We start from the raw sequence: 13,018 nt of genomic DNA on the forward strand, positions 1-13,018 counted from the left end.
GATTCATATCCATGAATAAAACATCTTAATAAATGTCACCAGAACATGCAACATTTTGACTTGAATGTTACATTTTTGCTCTTCTGTCCTTCTCATGTCTCCAGTGGTTGGACACGTCTCCAGTGGTTGGACACGTCTCCAGTGGTTGGACACGTCTCCAGTGGTTGGACACGTCTCCAGTGGTTGGACACGTCTCCAGTGGTTGGACACTTGGTCCAGGTCGATGCTTCTTTTGCTTCTTCTGTGACTTTATGCTCATCAACTGCTCCAAAATGTGCCACTTCAAGACCATTTCTAGATGATATTATTCATAAACTAACAGGTCGCACCTGTCATAAACCACACCTGTCATAAACCGCGCCTGTCATAAACCACACCTGTCATAAACCGCACCTGTCATAAACCGCACCTGTCATAAACCGCAGGTCCCCACGTTGTAACATGAGATATTTACACAGAAATAAACGCAGTAGTGATGCGTCTTTTAAACCGGAGGTCTCGTGGCGCACGCGGGGCACTTTAGTCCTGCTTTAGAACAAACCACAGCTGTCTCTAGTGTCCCCTCTGTCTCTAGTGTCCCCTCTGTCTCTAGTGTCCCCTCTGTCCTTGATGACTTTGTGTCTTCACATCAGGATCATCTGCTCCTCCTCTCCTTGAACCGACACCTTAACGTGGTGGAGGGGTTTGAGTGCCCGAATGATCCCGGGAGCTATGTTGTCGGGGGCTTCATGCCCCTGGTCGGGTCTCCCAAGGCAAACAGGTCCTAGGTGACGGGTCAGACAAAGATCGGTTCAGAAGCCTCTTATGACGACGACACGAACAAGGCCGTTTACGTCGCCCGGATCGGCGTCACCGGGGCCCCATCCTGGAGCCAGGCCTGGGATGGGTGCTCCATGGCGAGCGCCTGGTGGCCGGGTCTTACCCCACGGGGCCCGGCCGGGCACAGCCCGAAAGAGCGACGTGGGGCCGCCCTCCCGTGGGCCCACCACCTGCAGGAGGATCCATAAGGGGCCGGTGCAGAGAGATCTGGGCGGCAGTCGACGGCAGGGGCCTCGGCGACCAGATCTCCAGACACAGAGACTAACTCTGGGGACATGGAATGTCACCTCGCTGGGGGGGAAAGAGCCTGAGCTTGTGCGGGAGGTTGAGCGATACCGACTAGATATAGTCGGCCTCACCTCCACGCACAGTTTGGGCTCTGGAACCCATCTCCTCGAGAGGGGCTGGACGCTCCACTTCTCTGGTGTTGCCCGCGGGGAGAGGCGGCGGGCTGGTGTGGGCTTGCTGATAGCCCCTCAGCTCAGCCGCCACGTGTTGGAGTTTACCCCGGTGAACGAGAGGGTCGCGTCCCTCAGCCTTCGGGTGGGGGACAGGTCTCTCACTGTTGTGGCGGCCTACGGGTCGAACAGCAGTGCAGAGTACTCGGCCTTCTTGGAGTCCTTGGGAGGGGGACTGGACAGTGCACCGACCGGGGACTCCGCTGTTCTACTGGGGGACTTCAACGCCCACGTGGGCAATGACAGTGACACCTGGAGAGGGGTGATCGGGAAGAACGGCTTCCCCAATCTGAACCCGAGCGGTGTTCAGTTATTGGACTTCTGTGCTAGCCACGGATTGTCCATAACGAACACCATGTTCAAGCACAAGGGTGTCCATCAGTGCACATGGCACCAGGACACAGGCCGGAGGTCAATGATCGACTTTGTTGTCGTGTCATCTGACCTCCAGCCGCGTGTCTTGTCTTGTCTTGAGTTGTCAACCGATCACCACCTGGTGGTGAGTTGGATCCGCTGGCGGAGGAGGAAGCCGGACAGACTTGGCAGACCCAAGCGCATTGTGAGGGTCTGTTGGGAACGTCTAGTGGAGCCCTCTGTCAGTAGGGTATTCAACTCGCACCTCCGGGAGAGCTTCTCCCATGTCCCGGGGGAGGTTGGGGACATTGAGTCCGAGTGGACCATGTTCTCCGCCTCCATTGTTGATGCGGCTGCTCGGAGTTGTGGTCGCAAGGTCTCCGGTGCCTGTCGTGGCGGCAACCCCCGAACCCGGTGGTGGACACCGGAAGTAAGGGATGCCGTCAGACTGAAGAAGGAGGCCTATCAGGCCACTCTGGCTTGTAGGTCTCCGGAGGTCATCGACAGGTATCGGCAGGCCAAGCGAGCCGCGGCTCGTGCTGTCGCAGAGGCAAAAACCCGGGCCTGGGAGGAGTTCGGGGAGGCCATGGAGGAGGACTATCGGTCGGCACCAAAGAAATTCTGGCAAACCGTCCGGCGCCTCAGGAGGGGGAAGCAGTGTCTCACCAACACCGTTTACGGTGCGGGTGGAGGCCTGCTGACCTCAACTGGGGATGTCGTCGGACGATGGAAGGAATACTTTGAGGATCTCCTTAATCCCTCAGTCACGTCTTCCGAAGAGGAAGTGGAGACCGGGGACTCGGTGGCTGGCTCATCCATCACCCAAGCTGAAGTCACTGAGGTTGTTCGCAAACTCCTCAGTGGCTCCGGGTGTGGATGAGATCCGCCCTGAGTACCTAAAGTATCTGGATGTTGTAGGACCGTCTTGTTTGACACGTCTCTGCAACATCGCGTGGCGTTCGGGGACCGTGCCTCTGGACTGGCAGACCGGGGTGGTGGTCCCTCTGTTCAAGAAGGGGGACCGGAGGGTGTGTTCCAACTACAGAGGGATCACACTCCTCAGCCTCCCGGGTAAGGTCTATTCCAAGGTACTGGAGAGGAGAATCCGACCGATAGTCGAACCTCGGATTCAGGAGGAGCAGAGTGGTTTTCGTCCCGGTCGTGGAACACTGGACCAGCTCTATACCCTCCATCGGGTGCTCGAGGGCTCATGGGAGTTTGCCCAACCAGTCCACATGTGCTTTGTGGATCTGGAGAAGGCTTTCGACCGTGTCCCTCGGGGTGTCCTTTGGGGGGTGCTCCGGGACTACGGGGTCCGGGGCCCTTTGCTCAGGGCTGTCCGGTCCCTGTATGACCGGAGCAGGAGCTGTGTTCGCATTGCCGGCAGTAAGTCAGACCTGTTCCCAGTGCATGTTGGACTCCGCCAGGGCTGCCCTTTGTCACCGGTTCTGTTCATAATTTTTATGGACAGAATTTCTAGGCGCAGTCAGGGGTCGGAGGGTGTCCGGTTTGGGGACCACAGGATCTCATCTCTGCTGTTTGCAGACGATGTTGTCCTGATGGCTCCATCAAACCCGGACCTGCAACATGCACTGGGACGGTTTGCAGCCGAGTGTGAAGCGGCTGGGATGAGAATCAGCACCTCCAAATCAGAGGCCATGGTTCTCGACCGGAAAAAGGTGGCTTGCCCTCTCCAGGTGGGTGGGGTGTCCTTGCCCCAAGTGGAGGAGTTCAAGTATCTCGGGGTCTTGTTCACGAGTGAGGGAAGGATGGAGCGTGAGATCGACAGGCGGATCGGTGCAGCGGCTGCAGTGATGCAGTCGTGGTAAAGAGGGAGCTGAGCCGAAAGGCAAAGCTCTCTATTTACCGGTCGGTCTACGTTCTGACCTCACCTATGGTCATGAGCTTTGGGTAGTGACCGAAAGAACAAGATCGCGGATACAAGCGGTCGAAATGAGTTTTCTCCGCCGTGTGGCTGGGCGCTCCCTTAGAGATAAGGTGAGGAGCTCGGCCACACGGGGGGAGCTCGGAGTAGAGCCGCTGCTCCTCCACGTCGAGAGGAGCCAGCTAAGGTGGCTCGGGCATCTGTTCCGGATGCCTCCTGGGCGCCTCCCTCGGGAGGTGTTTCAGGCATGTCCCACCGGGAAGAGGCCCCGGGGAAGACCCAGGACACGCTGGAGAGACTATGTCTCTCGGCTGGCCTGGGAACGCCTCGGGATCCCCCCGGAGGAGTTAGAGGAAGTGTCTGGGGAGGAGGAAGTCTGGGAGTCCCTGCTCAGACTGCTGCCCCCGCGACCCGGCCCCGGATAAAGCGGCAGAAGATGGATGGATCATCTGCTCCTGAGCTCGTACTCATGGAGTGACTTTTACTGTGGCATGAGATATTTACACAGAAATATGCTCCAGATAATGATGGACATGTGTCTTTGACTCGTGAGTCAGGTCTGGACATGAAAGTCTCATTTACACAATAGTGACACGTCAGTGTCTTCTGAACGTGTCCGTGGTCCGCGCTGCGCCTCGGGACTAATAAGACTAATTTATCAGTAAATATGATTCTGATGTAATAAAACACACAGCGTTTTGAAACTAAAAATGTAGAGAACACAACGTGTCCCCTGGACAGTGTCCTATTGTCCACAAGAGTCTTCTACTGTCCACAAGAGTCTTCTACTGTCCACAAGAGTCTTCTACTGTCCACAAGAGTCTTCTACAGTCCACAAGAGTCTTCTACAGTCCACAAGAGTCTTCTACAGTCCACAAGAGTCTTATACAGTCCACATGAGTCTTCTACTGTCCACAAGAGTCTTCTACAGTCCACAAGAGTCTTCTACTACAAGAGTCTTCTACTGTCCACAAGAGTCTTCTACTGTCCACAAGAGTCTTCTACTGTCCACAAGAGTCTTCTACAGTCCACAAGAGTCTTCTACTACAAGAGTCTTCTACTGTCCACAAGAGTCTTCTACTACAAGAGTCTTCTACTGTCCACAAGAGTCTTCTACAGTCCACAAGAGTCTTCTACAGTCCACAAGAGTCTTCTACAGTCCACAAGAGTCTTCTACTGTCCACAAGAGTCTTCTACTGTCCACAAGAGTCTTCTACAGTCCACAAGAGTCTTCTACTGTCCACAAGAGTCTTCTACTGTCCACAAGAGTCTTCTTCAGTGTCAAACACTTGTGCTTCCTGCTCTTTTGGCCCCGGTGGCCGTTTGTGGTGAATGTTATTTTCTTCATAGATCTTAGCACAGTGCGCAGCTTAGACGGAACAGTGCCATCTCTTGGGGAAATGTGGACATTACAGGCGAAAGTGAACGGCCGCCACAGTATCATGAGTTTGACTCCGACATTTGCTAAAAAATATACATAATAATAATAAATATATATTTTTCAAATTATTTTTGAATATAACTTGGGCAAGCTTGGCGGGCCGGATTGAAAGGCCGCGGGCCGTAGTTTGGGGACCACTGCATTAGACTTTAAACACTGCAATCTGTTTTTCATTATTTTAGCCATGGTAACAGAACCACCCTCTCTCTAGACTTTATTAGAACAGTGTGGTGTGGTGCATCTTGTCCTTGTCTTGTTGCCGTAGTAACGTAAATATGTGTGGATACAATATGACACCATAAGTTCTGTTGAAGCTCAGACCTGGTCTTGTCTCTGCTCTTGATCCGGGGGTCGTGCTCTTTGACCTTTGGCCTCCAGGTGGCGCTGTGGCTCTGGACGCTGAGTTCTGGATGAGCCGTGAGCGAGTCCAGACTGAAGTGAAACGCTGACACACAAGAACACAACATGTCCAGAAGAAAGATCTGAATCCCCCCGTCCAGAGGGTTCCCAGACCCAGACTTACATCATATATACATCTTACATCATATATACATGATATATGATATATACATCTTACATCATATATACATGATATATGATATATACATCTTACATCATATATACATGATATATGATATATACATCTTACATCATATATACATGATATATGATATATACATCTTACATCATATATACATGATATATGATATATACATCTTACATCATATATACATGATATATGATATATACATCTTACATCATATATACATGATATATGATATATACATCTTACATCATATATACATGATATATATACATCTTACATCATATATACATGATATATGATATATACATCTTACATCATATATACATGATATATATACATCTTACATCATATATACATGATATGATATATATACATCTTACATCATATATACATGATATATGATATATATATATATATATATATATATATACATCTTAGGTCATATCAGGAAACACTGTCATTTATGATGCATTTGTCGTTAATAAACACAGAACAAACAGTGAAACATAAATGGGTGTTTATCTTCTTTGGTCTTTTTACAGCTAAGCTAGCCCCGCCTCCATCTGGACACAGCCACAGGGGTCACTATCAAGGGTCAGAAGAGACGGCTCAGAGTCCAGGACATCTGAGGACTGTGGCTCTTCCAGAGGACACTGAGGACTGTGGCTCTTCCAGAGGACACTGAGGACTGTGGCTCTTCCAGAGGACACTGAGGACTGTGGCTCTTCCAGAGGACACTGAGGACTGTGGCTCTTCCAGAGGACACTGAGGACTGTGGCTCTTCCAGAGGACACTGAGGATTGTGGCTCTTCCAGAGGACACTGAGGACTGTGGCTCTTCCAGAGGACACTGAGGACTGTGGCTCTTCCAGAGGACACTGAGGACTGTGGCTCTTCCAGAGGACACTGAGGACTGTGGCTCTTCCAGAGGACACTGAGGACTGTGGCGACACTGAGGACTGTGGCTCTTCCAGAGGACACTGAGGATTGTGGCTCTTCCAGAGGACACTGAGGACTGTGGCTCTTCCAGAGGACACTGAGGACTGTGGCTCTTCCAGAGGACACTGAGGACTGTGGCTCTTCCAGAGGACACTGAGGATTGTGGCTCTTCCAGAGGACACTGAGGACTGTGGCTCTTCCAGAGGACACTGAGGATTGTGGCTCTTCCAGAGGACACTGAGGACTGTGGCTCTTCCAGAGGACACTGAGGACTGTGGCTCTTCCAGAGGACACTGAGGACTGTGGCTCTTCCAGAGGACACTGAGGACTGTGGCGACACTGAGGACTGTGGCTCTTCCAGAGGACACTGAGGACTGTGGCGACACTGAGGACTGTGGCTCTTCCAAAGGACACTGAGGACTGTGGCTCTTCCAGAGGACACTGAGCGTGCACATGGCTCTGAGGCTCCCAAACTGGCTCCGAACCAGCGTTCAGTGATAAACCATGTGTCATGGCTGAATCCAGACGTCCCGCGGGCCGACCCCGGACGTCCCGCGGGCCGACTCGGATCAAACAAGCCCCAAGTCTCTTAATGGTTTGCCTCCAGGTTTCCACAATGTCTCCTGCACTCTGCCCCGCCCTGTGAACAATGGTCATGGTGTTCTGAAAAAACATTATTCCAACAGAACTCTCGCCAAACATGGGCCCCCAGGTCCTCCAAACATGGGCCCCCAGGTCCTCCAAACATGGGCCCCCAGGTCCTCCAAACATGGGCCCCCTGGTCCTCCAAAAATGGGCCCCCAGGTCCTCCATGTGTGTTCGGTTGTAGTTCCTGTGTTTGTGTGTTGTGTTCGGTTGTAGTTCCTGTGTTTGTGTGTTGTGTTCGGTTGTAGTTCCTGTGTTTGTGTGTTCGGTTGTAGTTCCTGTGTTTGTGTGTTGTGTTCTGTTGTTGTAGTTCCTGTGTTTGTGTGTTGTGTTCTGTTGTAGTTCCTGTGTGTTGTGTGTTGTGTTCGGTTGTAGTTCCTGTGTGTTCGGTTGTAGTTCCTGTGTTTGTGTGTTGTGTTCTGTTGTAGTTCCTGTGTTTGTGTGTTGTGTTCGGTTGTAGTTCCTGTGTTTGTGTGTTGTGTTCTGTTGTAGTTCCTGTGTTTGTGTGTTGTGTTCGGTTGTAGTTCCTGTGTTTGTGTGTTGTGTTCTGTTGCAGTTCCTGTGTTTGTGTGTTTGGTTGTAGTTCCTGTGTTTGTGTTTTGTGTTTGGTTGTAGTTCCTGTGTTTGTGTGTTGTGTTCTGTTGTAGTTCTGTTGTGTTCGGTTGTAGTTCTTGTGTGTTGTGTGTTCGGTTGTAATTCCTGTGTTTGTGTATTGTGTTTGGTTGTAGTTCCTGTGTTTGTGTGTTGTGTTCGGTTGTAGTTCCTGTGTTTGTGTGTTGTGTTCGGTTGTAGTTCCCGTGTTTGTGTGTTGTGTTTGGTTGTAGTTCCTGTGTTTGTGTGTTGGGTTCGGTTGTAGTTCCTGTGTTTGTGTGTTGTGTTCGGTTGTAGTTCCTGTGTTTGTGTGTTCGGTTGTAGTTCCTGTGTTTGTGTGTTCGGTTGTAGTTCCTGTGTTTGTGTGTTGTGTTCGGTTGTAGTTCCTGTGTTTGTGTGTTGTGTTCGGTTGTAGTTCCTGTGTTTGTGTGTTGTGTTCGGTTGTAGTTCCTGTGTTTGTGTGTTGTGTTTGGTTGTAGTTCCTGTGTTTGTGTGTTGTGTTCGGTTGTAGTTCCTGTGTTTGTGTGTTGTGTTCGGTTGTAGTTCCTGTGTTTGTGTGTTGTGTTCGGTTGTAGTTCCTGTGTTTGAGTGTTGTGTTCGGTTGTAGTTCCTGTGTTTGTGTGTTGTGTTCGGTTGTAGTTCCTGTGTTTGTGTGTTGTGTTCGGTTGTAGTTCCTGTGTTTGTGTGTTGTGTTCGGTTGTAGTTCCTGTGTTTGTGTGTTCAGTTGTAGTTCCTGTTTGTTTGTTGTGTTAGACCAGAGTTGTGTCACAAAAGTCGATTGGTTATAACGTGGTTTATATGAATAGCATATTTTAATGTTAATGACAGATTGTCTCGAATTATGAGGTTAAATATATTGACAAAGATGAGAAACAAACAAATATTGTGTAAGAAACATAAAAAAGGGCGTGGCCCCTTTCATGTCAAAGGATGAAAACTATTCAAATTCATGTTTTGCCCAGATTTCTCTTTCTTTTCCAGACTCTTCCAGAAAAGGAGGCGGAGTTTACCTTGTGTGAAAAGTACTTTATTTCAGGTGAAATGAGAGTGTTTGTACAGGTCTTATACTGAGAGTCATGTGGTGCCTGAGGTTCCTGTACAGGTCTTATACTGAGAGTCATGTGGTGCCTGAGGTTCCTGTACAGGTCTTATACTGAGAGTCATGTGGTGCCGGGGGTTCCTGTACAGGTCTTATACTGAGAGTCATGTGGTGCCTGAGGTTCCTGTACAGGTCTTATACTGAGAGTCATGTGGTGCCTGAGGTTCCTGTACAGGTCTTATACTGAGAGTCATGTGGTGCCTGAGGTTCCTGTACAGGTCTTATACTGAGAGTCATGTGGTGCCTGAGGTTCCTGTACAGGTCTTATACTGAGAGTCATGTGGTGCCTGAGGTTCCTGTACAGGTCTTATACTGAGAGTCATGTGGTGCCTGAGGTTCCTGTACAGGTCTTATACTGAGAGTCATGTGGTGCCTGAGGTTCCTGTACAGGTCTTATACTGAGAGTCATGTGGTGCCGGGGGTTCCTGTACAGGTCTTATACTGAGAGTCATGTGGTGCCGGGGGTTCCTGTACAGGTCTTATACTGAGAGTCATGTGGTGCCGGGGGTTCCTGTACAGGTCTTATACTGAGAGTCATGTGGTGCCTGAGGTTCCTGTACAGGTCTTACTGCAGATGACAGACGCTTGGGTCATGAGGAGGAAGTGAAGAATCCCTGGGTCAAATCTGTTCTTACATCATGGAAGGAGCTGTTCAAACATACAAACTAAACACACATGTTACAATCTTAAACTGGTAAAACTTTATGACCAAAGGTTTTGTACAAATAGAACTGAGCTGAGACTCAAGGTCTGGAGGACAAAGAATCACATGAAAAGCTTTTATAGGTTTTTACAAATAAAGAGTTATTATAACCAAGACATGAAACAAGGTCATGACCTTTATGACCTCTGACTGACATGAAACAAGGTCATGACCTTTATGACCTCTGACTGACATGAAACAAGGTCATGACCTTTATGACCTCTGACTGATGTTTATCAAGACTTATGAAGCAGAACGTTCAAGAGGAATAATATCTAAATTATATAAATACATTTCTAATCTGGACAAATACTAAATATATGAAACACAAATGGGGAAAAAATGACCATTTGGTCTTAATTTGGAAATGGACACATTTGACAGACTTTGGACTAAATGTGACTTTTATTGTAATTTAAATGATTGTGTTTCTTTTGTTGTGTCGTTTAAGTCTATTTGTATTTGTATTTTAAGATTTGCTCTTTGGTCACGCTCTCGTCTGAAATGTTTATTATTTAAAAAAATAGGTCAGAGGTGAGGTCAGAGGTTAGGTCAGAGGTCAGGTCAGAGGTTAGGTCAAGGATCAGAGGTGAGGTGAAGGGTCAGAGGTGAGGTTTGAGGTGAGGTCAGGGGTCAGAGGTGAGGGCATGGGTCAGAGGTGAGGTCAGGGGTCAGTGGTGAGGTCAGGGGTCAGAGGTGAGGTCAGTGGTGAAGTTAGAGGTGAGGTCAGAGGTCAGGTCAGTGTTAAACAGGTGAGGTCAGTGGTGAAGTTAGAGGTGAGGTCAGAGGTCAGGTCAGTGTTAAACAGGTGAGGTCAGATGACAGAGTCTGACCTTTCGTCTCGAGCTGAAGCATCTCAGAAAACTCTCCTGCAGCTGCTTTGTTCCGAGCTCGAACTCGAACCTCCACAAAACGAGAATCCAACCGCAAACCTTCCAGAGACAGGGCAAAGTCAGGACGACTCATGTCTCTGTGAGGACTGGTTTATGGTCCATGTCTCTGTGAGGACTGGTTTATGGTCCATGTCTCTGTGAGGACTGGTTTATGGTCCATGTCTCTGTGAGGACTGGTTTATGGTCCATGTCTCTGTGAGGACTGGTTTTATGGTCCATGTCTCTGTGAGGACTGGTTTATGGTCCATGTCTCTGTGAGGACTGGTTTATGGTCCATGTCTCTGTGAGGACTGGTTTATGGTCCATGTCTCTGTGAGGACTGGTTTATGGTCCATGTCTCTGTGAGGACTGGTTTATGGTCCATGTCTCTGTGAGGACTGGTTTATGGTCCATGTCTCTGTGAGGACTGGTTTATGGTCCATGTCTCTGTGAGGACTGGTTTTATGGTCCATGTCTCTGTGAGGACTGGTTTTATGGTCCATGTCTCTGTGAGGACTGGGTTTATGGTCCATGTCTCTGTGAGGACTGGTTTATGGTCCATGTCTCTGTGAGGACTGGTTTATGGTCCATGTCTCTGTGAGGACTGGTTTATGGTCCATGTCTCTGTGAGGACTGGGTTTATGGTCCATGTCTCTGTGAGGACTGGTTTATGGTCCATGTCTCTGTGAGGACTGGTTTATGGTCCATGTCTCTGTGAGGACTGGTTTATGGTCCATGTCTCTGTGAGGACTGGTTTTATGGTCCATGTCTCTGTGAGGACTGATTTATGGTCCATGTCTCTGTGAGGACTGGTTTATGGTCCATGTCTCTGTGAGGACTGGTTTATGGTCCATGTCTCTGTGAGGACTGGTTTATGGTCCATGTCTCTGTGAGGACTGGTTTTATGGTCCATGTCTCTGTGAGGACTGGTTTATGGTCCATGTCTCTGTGAGGACTGGTTTTATGGTCCATGTCTCTGTGAGGACTGGTTTTATGGTCCATGTCTCTGTGAGGACTGGTTTTATGGTCCATGTCTCTGTGAGGACTGGTTTATGGTCCATGTCTCTGTGAGGACTGGTTTTATGGTCCATGTCTCTGTGAGGACTGGTTTTATGGTCCATGTCTCTGTGAGGACTGGTTTATGGTCCATGTCTCTGTGAGGACTGGTTTTATGGTCCATGTCTCTGTGAGGACTGGTTTTATGGTCCATGTCTCTGTGAGGACTGGTTTATGGTCCATGTCTCTGTGAGGACTGGTTTATGGTCCATGTCTCTGTGAGGACTGGTTTATGGTCCATGTCTCTGTGAGGACTGGTTTTATGGTCCATGTCTCTGTGAGGACTGGTTTATGGTCCATGTCTCTGTGAGGACTGGTTTATGGTCCATGTCTCTGTGAGGACTGGTTTTATGGTCCATGTCTCTGTGAGGACTGGTTTTATGGTCCATGTCTCTGTGAGGACTGGTTTTATGGTCCATGTCTCTGTGAGGACTGGTTTATGGTCCATGTCTCTGTGAGGACTGGTTTATGGTCCATGTCTCTGTGAGGACTGGTTTATGGTCCATGTCTCTGTGAGGACTGGTTTATGGTCCATGTCTCTGTGAGGACTGGTTTATGGTCCATGTCTCTGTGAGGACTGGTTTTATGGTCCATGTCTCTGTGAGGACTGGTTTATGGTCCATGTCTCTGTGAGGACTGGTTTATGGTCCATGTCTCTGTGAGGACTGGTTTATGGTCCATGTCTCTGTGAGGACTGGTTTATGGTCCATGTCTCTGTGAGGACTGGTTTATGGTCCATGTCTCTGTGAGGACTGGTTTATGGTCCATGTCTCTGTGAGGACTGGTTTATGGTCCATGTCTCTGTGAGGACTGGTTTATGGTCCATGTCTCTGTGAGGACTGGTTTTATGGTCCATGTCTCTGTGAGGACTGGTTTATGGTCCATGTCTCTGTGAGGACTGGTTTATGGTCCGTGTCTCTGTGAGGACTGGTTTATGGTCCATGTCTCTGTGAGGACTGGTTTATGGTCCATGTCTCTGTGAGGACTGGTTTATGGTCCATGTCTCTGTGAGGACTGGTTTATGGTCCATGTCTCTGTGAGGACTGGTTTATGGTCCATGTCTCTGTGAGGACTGGTTTTATGGTCCATGTCTCTGTGAGGACTGGTTTATGGTCCATGTCTCTGTGAGGACTGGTTTATGGTCCATGTCTCTGTGAGGACTGGTTTTATGGTCCATGTCTCTGTGAGGACTGGTTTATGGTCCATGTCTCTGTGAGGACTGGTTTATGGTCCATGTCTCTGTGAGGACTGGTTTATGGTCCATGTCTCTGTGAGGACTGGTTTATGGTCCATGTCTCTGTGAGGACTGGTTTTATGGTCCATGTCTCTGTGAGGACTGGTTTATGGACTGGTTTATGGACCATAAAACCAGTCCTCACAGAGACATGGACCATAAAACCAGGACTGGTTTATGGTCCATGTCTCTGTGAGGACTGGTTTTATGGTCCATGTCTCTGTGAGGACTGGTTTTATGGTCCATGTCTCTGTGAGGACTGGTTTATGGTCCATGTCTCTGTGAGGACTGGTTTATGGTCCATGTCTCTGTGAGGACTGGTTTATGGTCCATGTCTCTGTGAGGACTGGTTTTATGGTCCATGTCTCTGTGAGGA

General features: G+C 49.1%; 1 protein-coding gene across 1 annotated transcript in view; it reads right to left on the bottom strand.

Moving 5' to 3' along the window:
* The window catches only part of LOC140367078 (FSD1-like protein), a 48,908-nt gene that overhangs the window by 10,387 nt on the left and 25,503 nt on the right, over positions 1-13,018 (bottom strand). Inside the window, exons 8-9 of the mRNA XM_072453400.1 lie at positions 10,314-10,412; positions 5,279-5,402 (exon numbers count right to left, since the gene is read on the bottom strand). Coding sequence (XP_072309501.1) covers positions 5,279-5,402; positions 10,314-10,412 — 223 coding nt within the window. The remainder of the gene's footprint in view (positions 1-5,278; positions 5,403-10,313; positions 10,413-13,018) is intronic.

The sequence above is a fragment of the Eucyclogobius newberryi genome, unplaced genomic scaffold (assembly GCF_026437365.1).
Source record: "Eucyclogobius newberryi isolate DKJ021-1_F unplaced genomic scaffold, fEucNew1.0.hap1 SCAF_2, whole genome shotgun sequence".
NCBI lineage: Eukaryota > Metazoa > Chordata > Actinopteri > Gobiiformes > Gobiidae > Eucyclogobius > Eucyclogobius newberryi.